We start from the raw sequence: 21112 nt of genomic DNA, 5'->3' as shown, positions 1-21112 counted from the left end.
GTTATGCAGAAGTGCCCCTTAATCGCCTATGCGTTTATGGCCGCGAAAGTGGCTATTAGACTCGAATTTCCTCACATAGAGTCACCAAACCGAACTCTGGCGGCTCCTTCTCAGCCCATATACCGTAGAGAGATTTGTGGGTGGAAAGAAGCCGTTGGAGGAGATGGATGGGTTAAAGCTTAAGGGGAAGGTTGGTGGAGGGGTTTGGTGTCAGCAGCTCTCTATCAACTCTAGCTTCAGACTTCCTGACGATTGCAGTGTCTTCCAAGCAGAGATTTCAGCCATTAAGGTAGTATCAGATCTACTGCTCCGGATTGCAGCCTCCTTCAAAGAAGTAACCATTCACTCAGATAGCAGGGTTGGTCGAGGCGTGCCTAACCTCGCCATCAATAGCATTAAGTGTCTCTGTGATAAGACTGGTATGGGTTCCAGGCCATAGCGGAATCGCAGGAAATTGCGAAGCTGATGAGCTGGCAAGAAAAAGCATCATAGAACCGCTATCGGCAGAATGAAATAAGGTCGGTGCTTCCGTATTCTTTTGCGTTCTTCTACTGGATAGCTGGGTTTCGCGGAAGCTTGGTCGGTACTTACGCAGTCGCAAAAGCCTTTTGGTCCAAGATTGATCATAGGAGATCTGGTGATCTCTTTGCCCTCAGTAAGGCTGGCCTCTCCCTAGACAGGTCAATACTTAAACACTTGGCAGCACTTACCTTCAGACACCCCACCGAATTGGCGGGAGTTGAAATTAAGCGTCTTTGAAAATTTGTATTACTAAGCGTTTTGTCAATTTGTAAGTCCGAACACAGAAGTTTTTATTTTCTATGGCTTCATAAAGGACTACATATACCAGGCCACGTGCGATCATCGACCAGCCATCTAACCTATACGTAATTAATATTATTTCCATTTAAAAAAAAAATTCGAAGTAAAATTTCCTAGAGGGATATACAAACATTTCTGAAAATAATTCTAAGCTCATGACACACATTTCCTACAGGGCCTTACATACACTCTAGCTTAAAAACACACACACATTCATCAACATTTGCTCATACTTGTTACACCTGACTTTTGACATTTGGTTGTCAGAAGTGCACCAATGTTGCGCAATTGACATGTCATTTGAATAGACAGGGCTGAGTGTTGCTATGCTCAGCACACATACATATACATACATATATATTTACACTCCTTTCTGCGCTTACTGCCGCATGGCGTTTCATTCATTTATGCAACTACCTTCAGACATATAAATATAATTATACTGTTATTTCATAGTCGCAAGTACTTAGTAACATTACGCGTATTGAAATACAAATAATGAATGTCAACTGTTGAGTGTGTTTTGTTTTTGTTTTTTTTTTTTCCACTAACACTCTTGACGCCGCTGAAGGTGAGCTGCTGAGGTGATGGCCATATGGATACTATACATATTTGAAATTATAGTTAGCAACACAGTTAATGTATACGTGTATGTATGTAGTATGTGTGTAAGCCTGTGTGTGTCAGAAAATGACATAATAGATGTTTCCTTTTATCACATTTTTAATTCATTATATACGAGTATGTCTCAATGAGTGATTATCGTGAGTTATATAGAAGAGATGTGTCTCAAAATGAAAGAATTTCGTTTCGTTAATGACGGTGAGCACTATGTGTTTAGATTCTAATATATGTATATGGTATATTTTAATTTAGAAATCAACATCATTAAATTAATGAAATACTGAAAATTGTATTTTTAGTTTTGTAATCTGAGAAAAAAGTTAGAAAATTCATAATATTTGCTTTACTTTGAATTGGTATTGGTAACAAGTTTTTCATGATAAGAATTTTTCTATAATCTTGACCTATTTTTAACTACAGTTATTGAAAAGACAACAAGTATGATATTTTCATACAATGTTAAATTATAATTATATGTTATGTTTGGAGTCAAAAATAGAGACTTCTTAAGGAAATATTTACTTCAGCTTCCTTTTGGGGCATGAGGATATGCTTAAAAGATGCAGAAAATATTCCGTTAGAAAGCAAGTCTGATGCATATCAAGCACCAGCGTGGCTGCTTTTCTCGCTAAGGAGCTGCTCATTTGTCGGAATCAGTGCTAAAGCACTACTATAGGATATAGCTGTCATACAAACCAAACAATCAAAATCAAGTTCTTGTATGGAAAAACTTTTTATTTGTCGAAATATCGTCATCAAATTCGGGGTGGGTTATTGTCCAAGGCAGCGATGCAATATATAAATAAATTGTTCAGTTCGGACCACTATAGCATATAGTTGCCACACAAACTGATCGCTTGAAATCAAGTTGTTGTATGCTAAGGTAACGAAATTCAGCACAGATTATTGCCCAAGGCAATACTACTAAATTTCAACATATTTTTCAGATCGGATCACTATAGCATATAGCTGCCATACAAACTGACCGACGCAAATCAAGTTCTTGTATGGAAAACTTCTTTATTTCACAAATTAAGGTAAGGAAATTTGGCAGAAATTATTGTCCAAGGCAAAGGTGCAATATCCGAACAAATTGTTTACATTGGAACACTATAGCACTTAGCTGTCACAGAAACTGACCGAACAAAAACAAGTTTTTCTATGGAAATGCTTTCACTTGCGAATGATATGCTGCACCGCTGCTAACGTTTTTTCTTGGTTTTAACTTTATTTTGGAAAAAAAATTTATGTATGATAATATTGCAAGTTAAGGCTTAAAGCACTATGAAGAATGCGGAAAATATTTTTCAATGGCATATCTAAAAATTGATGTTTTCTATAGTATTTTTTCCCCTTAAAATCAATATTTAGCGACTTTTGAGCAAAGTATTCTACAAAAAAAGGAAAAACTCTAGCCGAAGCAAGCAAAGTAAATTACTCATACGCCTTGGCAATCTAGAATGCCGATTAAAGTTGTTACTACCTTAGTTCTGCTTAGTAATTACGTTTACTTTCACTTACGCAATATACATTTTGATCTGAATAGTGTCCCTTGCCACCTTGAAAATTAAAAATATTAGACACCCATAGCTAGAAACTAAAAAAAGTAGTATGACCATGTCTAATAGAATTCTATTTATACATATTTCTTATGGATCAGTGATATGTTTACTTAATCATAAAATAAGCATTTGGAACTTGAAATGCCGCCATTGCTATATTTACAGCCTTGTTACATTCACATCCCTAGCGACAAATAAAAGTTGTTACTCATACGTCATGGTGTTCTGGCTAACATGTTTGCCTTGATAATCGCTATTACTGCATATTTCTGTTTGAAAACTGCAGATTCGAGTTATTTACTAGATCATGTTATACACTTTCAAATTAGCATTTTCTAGCGTTTTTGTTGTAATTTTTTTTTTTTAAATATTTATTTTATTCATAAAATTTGTATTGGTCAAACAAATTTTAAATATTACTTTAAAGGCTAAAACTGCTCCTCAAAATACACACTTTTTTTATATATATTTTTGTGAATGTACATATGTATATATGGTATATAGCAGCAAGAACACCAAACCAGCGTAGAAAACTACCACTAAGTAAGTAAGATTATAGTATTCCAAAAGTTCATCTTAGTCACTTGTCACTACATATACGAGTATGAACATATCAAATGCAGTTCTTTTGACAGCTGTCAGTCAAGGGAATGCAAACTAAAAACTACACTGTTGATTCACATAAAAACATGTGCATTTTTAGACACATTTACATAGATATTCTTGAAGTATAACAGCTAGTAGTTAGATCCACATCAAACATACACACATATGTGTGAATATATGTATGTATGCATGGCCTGGCTGTCACTTCATTGCACTCGTTAGTTGTGTCAATAGACGTCATTCACTGACTAGCTCGTCAGCATACACTATCAGTTATGTATACGTACATGTGGCTTGCTACCCGCAAATAGCGGCTATGTATTGAATTACTGAAACTTTCAACAACATTTCACCTCCTTTTTTCACATTTCACATGTGCAATTCTATTTTTTTTTTGTTTATTCTTCCTGCCATTGTCATTATTACCACTGTTCATGGTAGCACAGTGCTAACTTTGCTAATGCCATACACATATCCATACATAAAACTTCGTTTATTCATCATTGGTTTCGTATTACTCGCTCGTTAGTCGCTGCTAAGGACAAAAGCGCTATGACAGAGTGTTTTGTTGGTACAATTGTTAGCGAAGTCATGTGATAAATACATGGCAAGCCATCGACAGGCGACCGATATTACGAAGAGCATATGTAATATCGAATTTACCATTTACTTGGTATACTCTATATCCTCTCGAAACTTCTGCAGATATGCAGCTGGATATTCGCTATGAAATTGTGTAATTGTGCGGAGCTGTTTGTGCATTTATTAGTTACAAATTGTGCAGGTATGCGCGTGATTGACATCTGCATTTGTTGTAAGCCATCACAACGTTGTGTTATCTCGTCTTTCATTATTTTTTTGGTATTATTTTTTTTCCGGAGCAACTTCGTTAGTAAGACTGCGAGCAAAAGCAATTAGCAATCATTTATTTATTAATTACTATAAAAGTGTTGCTCTTTGTTTTCTTTTTGCTCTTTCTAGAGTTTGTTGTGGTAATTGGTAAATTTCTAATTGTGAAGAAAATTTAGTATAGTATGTTAGGTCACTTCTTCTGTCATAAAAATTATCATTAATAGAGAAAATGTGGAAGATGATAATTGAAATCAAATATGGAATATGAACACTGGCAATCAATAATGTATTTTTAGCACAGCTTGAAGATGTATAGGAAGTACAAATTTAAACTATAATGATTACATATCCATGAAATTCAATTTACTTTGCACGATTATACTCGTATGCTAGCACATTTTATGAAAGAACTATTGGATTCAGACTGTTGGGACAAAATATTAGATTGATTATGAAAGAAAATTTTCATAAAATCTTTAAGTCGAGTCGTTCAAAAAAAAAAAAGCTTTAGATTCCAAGTGAGTTTCAGAAATAAGTCAAAGCTATACATTGTGACAAGAAAGCACCCGGAAAATGTAATTAAATTCCCCGGGTAAATGATATTTCAAAAAATATATATTGCTACATAAGTTGATAGGACTATCCTTAATTACTATGCCAAATATTAGCGCGATCTGTCAGTTAGTTTGCTTACAGCAGCCGCTTAAGTCGGTAGTGCGATGCGATTTTTACAACGAATTTGTCACAAATTTTGTATTTCTAATAAATTTTATGTGCGAAATGATTACGAATGTTGAAAGACGCTTACAGTGATTTAGTTTTGTCAAAAAAGTAAGTAAAAAGCTTTCAAAGGCGGTCGAGAGATCGTTGAAGACGTGTGAATCCCGATCCCACATTTATAGAGAGAATTAAACCTACCTTATGAGACATGGCTTTATGAGTTTGACATGCAAACAAGTCAACAATTATCGGAATGGAGGCAAAAAGATGAGCCGAAACCAAAAAAAATACGCCAAAGCCGCTTAAAAATCAAGGTGATGCTCACTATTTTTTTCGATATTCGTGGTTTGGTGTATCATGATTTTGTTCCGGAGGATAGACGGTAAATAAGGAGTTATACTTATTTGGCCGTATTGAGACGTTTGTGTGAGAACATCCGTCGAAAACGGCCAGAATTGTGGGAGAAAAATTCATGGATTTTACATGATGACAAAGCATCGAGCCACGATTGCGATAGAATTTAAAGCCAAAAACGCAATGAATACCATCAACTAATCAACCAATCACCGTATTTACCAGATTTGGCTCTGTGCGATTTTTTCTTGTTCTCCAAACTTAAATTGCCGCTCCGTGGAATCCGTTTTCAGTCGATCGAAGAGATAAAACAAAATTCGATGAAGGAAGTGAAGGCCATTCTAAAAAGTGTTTCGAGGACTGGCAAAACCGTTAGCATAAGTTTATTACATCTGGTGGAGATTACTTTGAAGGCGAAAAAATAAATATTGATGAATAATTTAACATTATGAGTTTTATTTACAGTTTCCGGGTAACTTTTTGTGACTATATTTTCAAAAATATATCCTGGAAATATTAAAATATTTCTGCATTAGTTTTTATTATTTTAGGCTATCACATGATCACAGATGTGCCTCTTAATAATTGGCTAAAGAACACTAATGTAGGGAGGGTATATGTATATTAAAATAACGTGAAAGATTCTCCGGAAACTATTTCAGCAATTATTTACTTCCACGAATTTCTTGTTTTTTTTTGTTCCAAAATTAGTATTTTTTGTAAAACATATAAACTTGCGGGAACCATAATACAAAAATTCTCATTCGACTCATATGTAACAGTTTCAGAGAAATTAAGACGTTTGCCTTTTAAAAAAATGGCATTCCTATCACATAGATAGATAGACTGAGAATTGAAAAATGCAATGCGACCGTTGCTCTATTGTGTCCAATCACTCATACAAAATCCAAATCCTCTCACTAGTATTTTCCACACAAGCACACATTCAATTTATCATACATGTTCTCGGCTGCTCAAATGAAAAAAAAAAATTTATAAGTTGCATCGGTGCTTTTTTGGTGTCATTGTGCCTCTACGTGTTCTGTGAATATGTGCTTGATCATGCATAATACTACATACATACACCTACATACATATATATATATATTTTCACATTATTTAATGCTGTTTTGAACGCATTGTGCATGTACATACATACGTGATGTGCAGTTAACGAGCTGTGCTTGGAGACAAAAATCATTTTACACTCTTTAATTACATAAGTAAATAATGTTCGATTTCTATATTTTTGAATGTATGGTATTCAGAGTAAGCGCTTTGGTGATCAAATTTCTAAATACTGACTAAAGTAAGTTCTTTAGGGTTACCGCATATACTAAAGTCATATTTAGAAATAGAGCTGCCAGCTATGGAAAAGAAACTATAAAACGCGTCCGAAATTGTGGTATATATGCGGATGGTCTTTAATATAATAATATTCTAGAACAGGGTTGCCAACGATCGATGAAGTTACAATTTCGAAAAATATTTATAAATGAGCTCGCATATACAGCGCTTAGGAAAAGTCCTCAACAATTTGAGAAAAGGGTTGCTTTCATTTTAATGCAAAATTTTCTAGTAGAGTTACCAGCCTACGAAAAAGTTGCACTGAAATAAAATACTATTAGTGTGAAAATTTCTAAGGAGGAGGTGAGAGGGCGCTGCGAAAAGTTGGTCGATTTTTATTGTAGACAGATTTTAGATAGAGTTGCCACCTGTCTCCCGAAAAAAAAACTGTGCGAAATATTACAAAATATGTACCGAAATCGGTAAAGCCTTTGGGAAGACTTGAGTTTATGCAAATTTTGAAACAGAGTTGCCACCTATAAAATGGTTTAAAAAAAATTGGTGCAAATATGGAGAGTTGCAGAAAATGTTTCGGTGAATCAGTAATTATTTAATGTAGATAAAAAAAGGGTTGCCATCTATCTGTAAAAACAAAGTTTTCAAAAAATTACAAAATGTGGACCAAGATAAAAATAGCCTTTGGGAAGACTTTCATTTTTACATTTTTTTAAAACAAAGTTGCCGCATATAAAAAAAAAAGAAGAAAAGGGGTCTAAATATAAGGCGGTAAAATAAACTTCGCGAAATGTTACAAATTTTTACACATTTTGAAACAGAGTTGCCACTTTTATAATGAATATGCAAAATATTATGAGAAGACTGTATCAAAAACAAATCGTCTTATTAATTTTTTGTTGTGTAATTAAGTTAATGTAGATTAACGGCTTTTAGATTTACTAGTCTTTAATTAGAATAACTTTTCTATGATTAGAACAAAAAAAAAATCGAGCAACGGATATTCTAGAGATAAAATACGGCATTCGTGAAAGAATATTTATCAGAAAGTTCCATTTAAATTTGGGTCCACTTAGAAGCCCCTTGCAAACAAGGAAAATTTTATACTCAGCCATATTCATACGTATACATATGTAAGTATAACAGTGCCAATAAGCCGTTAAATGCTACGCCATAAGAGCTTTTATTTTCGATTTAATGAAATTAATTTCTGCATATGCTAGAAGAGCGACATCCTTGGATGCTTAACACCATTCAGCATGAGCACTAAATTTTTATTATCCACTCCGACTGCATACGTACACAGTTTGACCTTAGAAAGCACACATACCCATAAACTGGGTTTATAGTATGTCTGAAGTTGTTTGGCAATAACGTGCATTTTGAGCTCAAAGCGCACAAAGCATACGCACATGTATGTGTAAGTGTGTATATTAATAACTGTATACATATGTATGTACACGCAAAAGGCCAGACATATTCGTGCAGACAATGAAGTGGAACTGTGGAGTAATTGAGTACAATTAAAATTATATTAAAATGTATGCGCTGAGTAAAAGCTTCGCAGCTGCACACATAACATATATATGTATGTGGAGATATACACTCTTACACACGTGAACTGCAGTCCGACACTCATAAAGCCATTTAAAGCGGAAACACTTAAAATGTGTTGCCATTGCTAACGCCACATGCAAAAAGGGCACAGCGCCGGCGTTGCTTGCTATCAAGCGTGACTGCTGCCAGCCGGTTTCTAAGGACCAAAGCGCACAAATTCACACGCATATAGCTTATATGTGCATTTGTTTGAGAGTATGTGTGAAGCCATTGTAGTGGTGCGAGTTGTAATTGCATTGTGTGGGCCAAAAGCGGAAACGCAGCAGCAGCTCTTCATATATTTATTCAAAGTAAAAAGTCGGCGTTTTTTCCTTTATTTGCTGCGCTTGTTCTTTTTATACCCTGAACAGGGTGTATGAAATTTGCGATGAAGTTTGTTATATCCAGAAGGAATAGATGGAGGTTCTGTAAAGTAAGCGATTTAGACACATCCTTTTGGCCTCCTGCGAACTAGTCCCTCTGTTGAGATATCGGTCTGAAATTTTGAACACGTTGTTTTCTCTTCGAAAATCTGGCCATAACTGGGAACCGCCAATATCGGACAACTATTTGATAAACAAGTAGCTGCCATATAAACTAACCGGTTAAATTTTAGTAATGGTATAGAAAACTTTTTTATTTCAAAAGATATCTTCACGAAATTTTGCATAGATTGTTGTCTAAAGCATAGCACGAATGCCCCAAGAAATTCTTCAGATCGATCTACTATAGCATATAGCTGCCATACAAACTAACCTATTCAAATTAAATTGTGGTATAGAAAAAATTTTTTTTTCAAAAGCTATCTTCAAAAAATTCAGGGCAACTTATTGCCTAAAGCAGGGCCACAATCTCTCAAGAAATTGTTCACATCGGAGCACTATAACATAAAGCTGTCATACAAACTGATCGATCAAATTCAAGTTTTATATATACAACTTTTTTATTTGACAAGTCATTTTCCCGAAATGGCGCATGGATTATTACCCAAAGCAACGGTAAAATCTCCGAATAAATTTTTCAGATCGGATCACTATAGCATATATGTAGCTGTTATACAAACTGTGAGATCAAAATCAAGCTAAAATACGTTTTATGTTGTTTTAAGCTACAAGCAATGTACCTGTGAAGGGTATTATAGTATAGTTAACGTTTTTTTTTGTTTCTTTTTTGTTCATTTCACTCAAAAGACACGGTGAAGGCAATGCAGCTGTGGTTGAGTTAAGGATGCTACTGTGTGAAGTGCACTTCAGTCACACACTCACACACACATACACACAAAGGCAAGCTTACACAAAGCATACCCATACTATTAGCAACTCATACACGCATACATACTCACATATGTTATATATTATATTTGTGTTCAAGCATTCACTAGCATTCCTGTGTATGTGTGCATTTTACAATTTCATTTAACTGGCAGCAGCGCTTCAAGAAATTATTACGTCGTAAATATGGCTACACAATTATGAATGTGCAAGTACTTTAGCAGCCATACATACATCCAAATACATACTCATATTCCCATATACACATACATTTTATATTCATTTATATGAACACGCTGTGCAACTTGCAGTGCAACACAAATTTATTTTTATATACATATACATATTAGGGTGCTTAGGGTTGTATTGGTGCAGTGAGTGCGCGACATCTTACATATATATTTATTCAATAGAAGAAAAGCGCGAGTTGGGGTAAGGAAAGTATTTAAACCTTTGGAAATTAACTTCATTACTTTTGCTGGTGCTTTCAACTGTGCTTTTAAGTGGATTTTCATTGCAGCATTTTAGGCATAATGCTTTAATTTGAAAATATGCTAATTTTTTTTGGGCTGTGCTTATCTGTTGGTGCATTGCAGTATTTTGAAATATTAGTTAGAGGTTGAGCTTGGAAGCTATGTGGATGGTCGCTAAAGCTTTCTAGTTCTTAAAATAAGAAAAAATAGTGAATGATTATTAATGTAAGGTTTTTAAAACTTTATTAGGTGGCTAATTGAGTTTAGTGGCGTTAGTGTTGTAGCTTTTTCCTAGCAGTATTTTAGTCGTAATTCGGAAATATCAACAGACTATGCTAATAGTCAGCAAAAAAACTCGTCTGCTGGTGCATTGCGATATTTTCGAATAGGAGTTATAAAGAGAGCTTTAAAGCTTTTTTAGCGCTCACTGGTTGGTTTAATAGTTGCGGTTACCACTAGTAAAGCTTCATTAATTTATTTTAAATTAGCGCCCATCGTTGCCGCTTTTGCTATTATACGAAAATTTATGAGTAGAGCTTTTAAGCTAATTAGCATTTGAAGTTTGTTCTTGGGTGTTTAAAAAAATTAGTATTCAATTTGATATGCAGACCTTTGACTTTTTGGTCGCTAGCTCTATAATTAATTCGTAAAGTGTTACAAAGCTTTTGGTATATTTTTGAAAAATTTCAAAAAGCACCACTCAGTGAGGTTCAATTTTCACAGTGGAAACTGCGGTTGAATTTATTTGATACTAAATATTTGAACAATCTGGTAGCTGCCAGAGGCTTTCTAAAGCTTTATGTTTTTTTTTATATATTTTTAAATTTAATAGCTTCGCCCGCTTTCACTGCGTGTAAATCATTAGAATTTGTCAAAAATGAACATAAAGTTTTTATAATTTTCATAACAACAAATATAAGAAAAAGACAGAGCTTTCCTGAGCTTTGGGTTATCGTGTATGACACACTTTTTATATACACAAAATTTTTATTATTAAAATCAAAACTTAATTTAGGCATGATAAAAAGCTCAAGCTCGTGCTTCAATTTAAGATGCCCAGAATGATTATAGAAATACGAATTAAGTCTATTTAGTAGCGGAGACTTTGTTTCAAACTGTATTTAAATTGTAAAAAAAAACTCTAACTTTACTTCTAAAGCTTTCACTTTCAACTAAATATTATCTTAAACCAGGTGTAAGACCAAAATTTTAATTCAAACTTCAGAGCTTTTTTATAGAGCTTTCAGTTTTCAACTTTATTCAAACTTCAGAATTTTTTTAGAGATCTTTCAGTTTTCAACGAAATCATTTCTAAAATATGTTTTCACAATAAGTCACTGATCATAAGTTCAATTTCACAGTTATTTAGAGAGTTTATGTTACTTTGAGGGTTTAGGTTATTTAGAGAGCTTTCAATCTTCAACTAAACTTTTCTAAAATTTTTATCTGCAATAATCCAATATTTCTGAGCTGAAATCCAGAGTAAGTATGATGTGCGAAATACAGTACTAATAAAGACGTGATGCTTATGCATAGTAAAAGCTTTAAGCTTAGTAAAAGCTTTCAACGACAACTAATACTAAGTGACGTTACGGTGCTGACATGGTGCTTAAAGTGCTTTTGTGTAACCATTTAGCGTCATTTATAAACATATTTGTAAATTATAAATCATAGCATAAAGAGAGCTTTTTGAAAACAAAAATCGATTTTCAAATTAATTAAGTTCTTATACTAGGCTAGCATAAGTAGCGTTCTTACAAATAAATTATTACTAAATTGTGCTATTTTTATTATATAATATACATAAAGAAGTGCTCTAAAAGTGGTTCCTACGAAATATACTGTGATAGTCTAAATACGTAATCGTGTGTGTGCTTATTCTAGTGGTTTCACATTTTGCATATATGAAATAATGCTTGTTACTCGAAAGTAGCAATAATTTTTTGAAAATGTCAAATAAATTAGTGCAGTGCAGCGTTGTTTCACACTTATTCGTTCAAATACATATACATAGATAAAGTGATTTGCAAGTGACTTTGCAGGTGATTTGTGCAGATTGATTGATGTAAATAAAAATTAATGCAATTTAAAGAGAAAATAAAAGCTTGATGTTTGAAGTTTTTTATTTAAAATAAATATTTTATGCCTTGCATAATAACAAAAAAAATTGCGAATATTTATTTTAAAAAAAGTTTGCTAATATTTATTTTGAGATTATAAAAATCACATGTGAAATTGTGACAGGGTGTGTCAAATGAGAAATGTCAAGCATTATTATTGAAAAAGAAATATCAAGTCATGTGTTGGTGTTGAAAATTCTATTACACAAAATATGTGCAATAAAAAGCTGTGCAAAAAATCATGAAATATGGTGCAAAAAAGTCCATACTGCAGCATGAAATGCTACACAAAACAGTTAAAAAAATATTGATGTGTATTTCGATTTATAGATAAGAGGCGAATTTTTAGGTTATGTTGTGGGTAATTAACAGTTTAGTTAAACACATACTGAATTGGTTGTGCATTTTGTGTTAATGAGTGCATTTTTTTAATGAATATGTTTAATGAATATGTAGACAGACATGCTTATTATGAGAGACGATAACTAAGTAAATTTAAAGCAGGCTACTTTGTTTTTCAATAAAAAAAAATATTAATATTAAAAAAGCCTTGCAATGAGGTTTAAATACGTATGCACATTTAGATTAATATATAATTTGCATAGCAGGATGTGAAATGTACTAATTAAATTACATAAAGAGAGATATGTAAAATATTTTAATTACGTGATTTGCACTTGTCTCTGAAAATTAAATCAAATGGGTTAAAAAAAATGAAAATCATAATGGATAGAATAGATATGTACCATATTAACGTCGTACGTTAACACAGTAAATTATCTCATGAAGTTTTTGCTGAAAAAGAACTATGAGCTGCCATTATCTATACCCATAGAAAAGATTATACTCTTCTCCATCTGATTTTTTATAATCCTAAGAAAATAATAAAAGCTAGGAGTGAAATCTCGGCTCGTCTATCGTAGAAAAACTAAAACTTTACGACTCTGAATAACGATAACCTTCTTAAGGTTGTCAATACCCATTAGGACCATAAAATCGGCACTCTATTACTCTACTCGGCTTTTTTCTTTCAACAACTTCAAAGAGAATTCGTTCGTTCGTCTTGGTTGTTAGTCGTCATCCACTTCAGCCGTAAACTACTGTTTTACCCGAAAAAAATAAGACTCTGAAAGCGCTCATTTGGTCCTGATAAACTTAAGTCAACCTATTAGCGCAAAACTTAGACATGCCATTCAGTTCGAGAAGAAATTCGCTTCTATAAACACGCATCGAAATGTGAATTTTAGTTACTAGACGTCATCTACGCCACATGTAAATTACTATGTTATCTGCAGAAGTTCCTCATGTAAGTGGATTAAAGCAATTTTACTAAGATATGATAAAAAAATTGATTAATAGCTTTCTTTGAATTTGATTTCAGTTGAAATTTAGCATTTTGCAACTTACTAAATTATTTGGATAGAGAAAAAGTGGTTTCAATATTCCATAATGCATATAAATTTCCTTCCTTGTAAGCAGTTTGCATATGCGTTCGATTTACCATTTGTCTGCTGTCATTTTTAAAATACGGTCTCTTGTATTTAAAATTCCTCATTTATAAAGAGGTCTCAAAAACAATTACGTAAATGGACTCCATTAAAAAGGTATAAAAAAAAATTTCCGTGGAAAGTCCATTAGGCACCGTTCGCAGCAACTCGAACTGACTTATGGAACGACTTGGCGCAGTTTACGTCGGGATTTTAAATAATATATTGCTTGTACAAGAACTGAAGCCAGTCGACACTTCCAAAGCGACATCGTTTTGCTCTATGGCCTCTGGTAAAGTTCCAAAAAGATCCGACGTTTTCGAGCCAAAGTTTGTTCAGCGATGAGGCCTACTTCCACCTCAGTGGGTACGTAAATAGGCAAAATTTCCGCTTCTGGGACGAATCGAAACTTGAAGAGATTCAAGAGCTGCCATTTCTTTCAGAAAAAACAATGGTTTGGTGTGGTTTGTAGGCCGGTGGAATCATCGGTCCATATTTCTTCAAAAATGGAACGATATCGCAAAATGAAACCCAACTATTTTATGCCTAAAACTGAAGCTCCTGAACTCGGTAATATTTGGTTTCAACAAGACGGCACTACTTCTACCACATCACATAAATCAATGGATTCATTGAGAGAACACTTCGGTGAGCAGATAATTTCACGTTTTTAGCCGGTCGATTGGTCACCAAGATCGTGTGATATCACACCGTCAGACTTTTTCCTGCAGGGATAGGTCTTAAAGCCTTAAGTTTATGCGGACAATCCCGCTTCGGTTCAGGCCTTGAAGCAAAACATCAGGCGTGTCATTCGCTAGTTACCAGTTGAAATGCCCGAACGAGTCATCGAAAATTGGACTCAACGGATGGACCATCTGAGATGTAACCGCGGCCAACATTTGAAACAAATAGTCTTCAAAAAATAAATGCCAAAGGGTGTTTCGAATGATAATAAATATTCTCGATTGAAGTTTCTGTTGTTTTTCTTTAAAAAATTAGGGGACCTCGAAAATTTAAATCACTGTAAATTATTAAACTATTCGAGCACAAGGCCATCTAGCTATTCGCTAAGGAGTTTCTATAGTGAAAGCTTTATTCCAAGCTTTTCTGAGCTTTTTGGAAATTTTATGCCGGAAAATATCTTTCACTTTCTATATGTTTATACAGTGCGTTATTCTTCAGTAATAATATTAAAATTTTGAGGATTTTTGTGCTTTCTTTTTCAAATAATTTTTATTTATTCTACAATGCTGGTAATTTTTTTATGAATTTCTTTCCAAACGCCATTAACTGCCTAGAATTTTATCCGTAGAGTTATCACATATAATAATTATTTTTTTTTTAATTTAGCAATTTGATTAAAAAAAAGCTTTTAGGCAGGGTCTCAAAAGCCCGAAGTAATAAAAATCAAACAATATTTTTATATACAAATATTTATACACAACTAACTAAAGTAAATAAAAAAAAACATGCACAAAAATGGTAATTAAATCCAACGAGCTTTGTCTCTTCTTATGAAATGATAATGATGGGGTGACGTAAGGGCAGTAATGTATAGCAATGCATATGTATTTGTGTATGAACATTAACGACTTGCAATTAATAGCGTTTTAAATATAAAATGTACATATATATACATATGTTTGTGAAATGATAAAAGCGAGACAAGTGCATGTAGCAAATAGATAAAATGGCAATTGCAATTAAACAGAGCGACAAAAAAATTATAAAGAAGCGGGTAGTATGTGCAAAATTTACCAAAATGTACACAAACATAGAGACTATATGTATGCAATTAATAGAAAAATGTACAGTTAACATAATTTTTTTTCGTCGAAGTGAAAGCAGTAAAAAAGTTGCTTTTTGAGTTGCGTGTCAAATTGGATAATAAATTTACAAATATGTATTTATAATTATTGCATTGTTTTTTTGCAATAATATGTAACTTAGTGCTATAGCAATAACCACAAAAATACAAAGTGTGAAATATATATATTTATACATATATTTAGTTGGTGGTACATACAGTTATAAAGTGCATTTCAAAAACTTTTTCCAATCAAATGGAAATTTTATGCGTACGCTTACTAAATTGTATTTTTTATTAGATTATTTATTTTTTTCAATACCTTGTAGCGTTTAAATGCGTAAAATGCAAAAAATTCTTTTGTGATTGCGCCAAAAAATATGCAATTTGTGCCAATGTAACGAGTACTTTCTTTTTTTCGAATATATTAAACAAAAAAAGTTAATAAAAACAACAGAAATTGCAAGAAATAATAAATTAATAATAAATTACATAATGAAAAGTTAATTTAATAAACTAAAAGTCACAGAAATATACATATTTGCATTAAAAATATTGCAACGAACGTTGCGCCATCTAACGCGAGCGTTCTTGCAACATAAAATTTTTTCTTAATAATATTTTCAAATCATAGACAATTAATGGTTAAAGTTAATAGACAGTTAGCCGCAGATTTATTATTATGAAAATGCGAGTTAAATGCTGTTATGTATTTTTTCAGCTAAAACACAACATTTTTATATGCTGCAACGCGCCGATGCATGGCATTGACAGTGCAAAAGCAAAAAAGTAACACAAATGTATCAAAATGTCTGCACAAATTCCAATTCACTATGCTGTAAAAATAAATATTTTGCTTCAGTAAAGGTTTGTGTGAATAACATTTTTAACATTTTTTTATAACATTTTTTTTTAACTAAAAACCAAAAAATACTTCGAAAACATTTTGTGACAAATTAAATTAATTATAAAAATTAACTAAAATCTTGGTAAAGTAATTTTTTATTAATTAATTAATTTTTTTTTAAATATATATATATTTTTAAATATGAATCTTGAAGCAAAAATATAAAAAAATATTTCAAATAAAATATTAAAACAAAAAATAAAAAATAAATGATTTTTTAAATTAATTTATAAGTAAAAAATGTTAAAAAACAAAAACAAAAATAAATTAATTTCGTAAATTATTAAAACATGAATGGCTTAATTTTTTAGTAACAGACATAAGCCTGTAAACTTTTGCGTTTCCAATATATGGTCGGTCGCACAAAAGCCATAAATTCTGAGTGGGGTGCTAAAATATCCAATTTTTTCTAAGAAAATAACGGGTGAACCAAAAAAAGATATACTTTTTTTTATCTAAAAAAAATGGTTTGGTGTGGTTTGTGGGCCGGTGGAATCATCAATCCATTAGCAGTATCATGGCCACCACTCTCAATTGTGTCCATAATAAAATTCTTCTATGGCGGTTCCCGTCTATAAATGGCACACAATTCTCTCTCGAGGACCGCACCAAGTACCTTGGGGTAGTCTTGGACAGCAAACTTTTGTGAAAGCACAACGTGAAAGAGAGAAGAAAGTGAGGAAAGTCAGCAATGCTTTATGTGTGGGTAGGCAGATGCTCGGCAAAACCTGGGGGCTACCTCCCTCTCTCATGCACTGGTGCTACACATCTATAGTTAGACCAATTCTACTCTACCGTACAGTACTTTGGTGGACAGGCGTACGGAAATCCACCTACCGGAAGCCAATTGAAAGGGTTCGGAGGCAGGCTGCGATATGCATAACGGGAGGTTTAAGAACAACTTCAACGGCAACTCTAAAACTGGCAATAAACCTCGCATCCCTTCGATGAAAACTGCGCAACGGGACAACTATTGGCTGCAAGAGAATTTACATGTAGAACCTTCGGGCATAGCTCGGTTGGTAAAGGCAGTTGGGCAAACACCGACTACATGATCCAACTTTTCAACTGAGAAAGAATGTTTTAAGTAAACAAAAACAAAAAAGATGGCTGGCGTAAAGGTATGTTAGCTGCACAACACTCTGTCCAGAGTTAAGGCATAAGGCAACCTTTTAAGTTGCCGGACCACTGCAGTATATTTCAAGCTGAGGTTTTTGCTATTGCGAAAGTCGCGGAGCTGGTCTCTAATGCAACTGCATTTTGCTGTAGACACCCAAGAAGCAATCAAGGCAGCATTCTCGTATCGCATATCAGCCAGAAGTGTATTGGGAAGCAGATCAGCAGTGGAAAGTGCTGCCAGAGGTAAGTAACTTAGCTTTTACTGGGTGCCAAGCCACAAAGACATCAAGGGCATTGAAATAGTGGACGAGATTACCAAGAATGGTGTGTATCTCAACCTGACTCGATGGAACGAGCTACTCGAGGGAAAATTGCAAAAAGGTAGATCGGAACTATAGAAAATTCATATTGGCACTCGAGAGAAGAGACTGTAGGAGCATGATGGTAATACTAACTGGTAACGATATGCTAGCGACACACGCCCGCAAGATGGGGCTGACAGATCGGGTAGATTGCAGGAAATGCCTAGAACCGGGCATCAAGGAAACAATGGAGCATCTCTTTTGCCCTTGTGCCGCATTTCGCAACACTACGCTGTAAGCATCAGCCCCACAGTACGATACACTAGAGGAGGTATCGACAGTGAAGCCGCAGAGTCTGTTAAAATTCGCATCAAGCGCAGGCATCCTAAACGATGACTACTCTTCTTGGACTTAGCAGGTGACCTTCATCTGGTATCGCAAAGAACCAAACAGGTCTATAGGTGGCTTATTGAACCATATATTATTTCTCAGTTGCAATTGAAAGATAAAACCTTGATGTGGACATATTATCAACATTTTGAAAAAAAAAATTATATTTTTCGGTTCAACGTTTGTTCCCAAAATTTGAACGAACCTTAGGATACCGCTTTTATAAAACCAACAAATTTAAATACCTGGATCTAGAATGATTTTTAAATTGAATGATATAAATATATGAAAAAATATTATAAAAATTATAACTGGAAAAGTTTAAATAAAAAAAAATATGTAGATAAAACCAAAATTAATAATTTTAGTTTAAAGAAAAAAAGGTTAAAGAAAATCAACAGTTTAACAAACCAACACATAAACAAAGGCGTAACAACTACAAATAAATTATATATTTAATATTATTATTTATATGATTATGTGGTTATATTAAATATGAATTGGGTTATATATAGATATAGATATGTATATATGTATGTGCTTATTATTCATGTTTATGACGTTGACATCAAAAATTCGGTTGTCAGCGCGCCATCCAAACACTGAAATGCCTATAAAAATATAATTAACAAGGAAAAATTTTTCGAAAATATTATTTTTTTCCAAAAATGTATGCCGCATTTGGTAACGTCGAGACAAAATTCAAAAATGTCAACATTTCATTAGTAAATTATGATGCAGTAAATGAGAAAAGTTAAAAGAAAAATTGTGTGTGGCGAAATTTGTATGTTTGCTATGACAATGTTGTTAAAAAATTAATAATTAATTTCCAAAAATATAAACTCATTAATTATATCAATTTAAATGCAGAAATGTAATACAAATAAGAAAAAATATTAATGAAATATCATATTTTTATCCGCATTGAAATTTTTTTTTGTTTTTTTTTCAAAATTATAAAAATTCTATCAACATCATTTTTTTATTCTCATTGAACAATTTTTTTTTGCGAACATTTTTTTAAATTATAAAAAAATTCTTTGAAATTTTCTATTAAAAATTATATTTTGTTTAAAAAATGTGTGTATTTTTTATTTTATTAGAAAAAAATAAACTAAAATCTTTTATAGAATCAAGTTTGTGTGATAAAATGAAGAAATATTGATTTTTCCTTTATGCAAATGTCAGAAAAATCATTAAACATTAATAATTTAATATAAAAATATATTTTTTTAACTAAAAATATTTAATATTTCTTTAAAATTCACTCTTCATAATAAGAAAATAAATGCAATTTTTGTAAAAAAATAATATAAGGCATGTGTTATAGATATTACAAATAATATATACCCTACATGATTAAAGTAAAATGTTTCTAAAAAAAAAATATTATCTTAAAAAATTCTTCAAACGGTGTTGCAAACTCATAAAATATGTTAAACTGCACATAAAATAATAATTTTTTTCATGAAAATTATAATTTTTTTTATGAAAATTAAATTTAAAATAAAAAAAAAAACACTTAAACGAGCAACGCTCGCTTAACTATACATACCATCTTCGTGTGTGCGCACAATGATCGGATGCGAGCGCGGCCCATCGCCCACCGAGGTGCCGGCCAGCGTCCAGATCTTGTACTCGGTCCAACGCTTCAACTCATCCAAAACGATATGTGTCTTATTCAAGGTGGTTATGGTCGCTTCGCTATCGGCACGGCCCACCTCGACAAAGAAGACCTTGTAGTAGATGATGCGACCGTTGGCACGCTCTACGGGCGGTGGCAGCCATGAGACGGATATTGTAGTGGGGCTGGTGGCCATGGCGGTGATATTGCGCGGCGGTGCACCTGGTACTAAGTGAAGGAAATCGGAACGGAATGGAATGGAACGTACAAGTTTGGTTTTCGTTTTTTTTTTTAAATGCAGTTGTTTTGTGGTGACAATGGTTTGGAGTTGATTTAAATATTTTTTAATATTTAATTAAGTTTCAATTTTTTTAATATATATTTTTTTAAATTTTTTATAAATATTTTTTAATTTTTTTCATAATATTTTTGTTTTTAATTTTTAAATATATTTTTTTTAATGCTCTTCCGATCTAAAAATATTTTAAAATATTTTTTTTGTTTATTATTATTTTTTGCAGATATTTTAAATATTTTTTTTTTTTATTTTTTGTATGAAACAATGCAATAAAATTATTATTTTTTGATTAATATGTTTTTTGTTTGTGGTTTCGTGGCGTTTGGTTTGGTTGGTGAGTTGAATGGTTGGTTGTTGTTGGTTTTTGTTGTGATAGCAGCCAAAATGTATAGATATGTTTGTATTTTTTGTTGTTTTTGCATGTAGTTTTTCATATTATAAAATATATTTGGTTTAATAAGTTTAATATATTATTTTGTGGTAAATTTTTGTTGTTTTTCCAGCATAAGAGTAACACAAACGCAAAAACATGGATCGCAAAAGCAACGCAAAAGCAATGAAATGAAATGAAAAAGAAAAAAATTACATACAAATTAGCAAATCATATGTTAATGAAAAAGTAATTGTTATAAAATTTAATGCATAACACTTTAAAAATAATAAAAGTCAAATAAAAATGCTTAAAAAACTGTAATAAATATATTAAAAATAATACATAAGTAATTCACCAATGGTTTATGCAAGTATCAACATTTTCAATACTTTTCGCAATTTTTGTTGATTTTTTTTTTCAAATTTCATGAAATCTTGCTCTATTTTCTGTACGTCAAAATTTTGCGCATATTTTTTGGTTCATTTTCATTTAAAACACGCCCA

At 32.6% G+C, this 21112-nt stretch overlaps 1 protein-coding gene across 3 annotated transcripts in view; it reads right to left on the bottom strand.

The window, feature by feature from the left end:
* LOC120769706 (tyrosine-protein phosphatase Lar) overlaps positions 1 to 21112 on the bottom strand; it is a 940463-nt gene that overhangs the window by 13877 nt on the left and 905474 nt on the right. For 2 of the 3 annotated variants that reach the window (XM_040096840.1, XM_040096842.1), the window contains one exon: positions 19870 to 20166. The exons of the other annotated variant lie outside the window; for it this stretch is intronic. In XM_040096840.1, coding sequence (XP_039952774.1) covers positions 19870 to 20166 — 297 coding nt within the window. The remainder of the gene's footprint in view (positions 1 to 19869; positions 20167 to 21112) is intronic. 3 annotated transcript variants of the gene reach the window in all.

The sequence above is a fragment of the Bactrocera tryoni genome, chromosome 2 (assembly GCF_016617805.1).
Source record: "Bactrocera tryoni isolate S06 chromosome 2, CSIRO_BtryS06_freeze2, whole genome shotgun sequence".
Lineage (NCBI taxonomy): Eukaryota > Metazoa > Arthropoda > Insecta > Diptera > Tephritidae > Bactrocera > Bactrocera tryoni.
The sequence above is the reverse complement of the archived record's forward strand: the minus strand, read 5'-3'. Positions and strand labels throughout refer to the sequence as shown.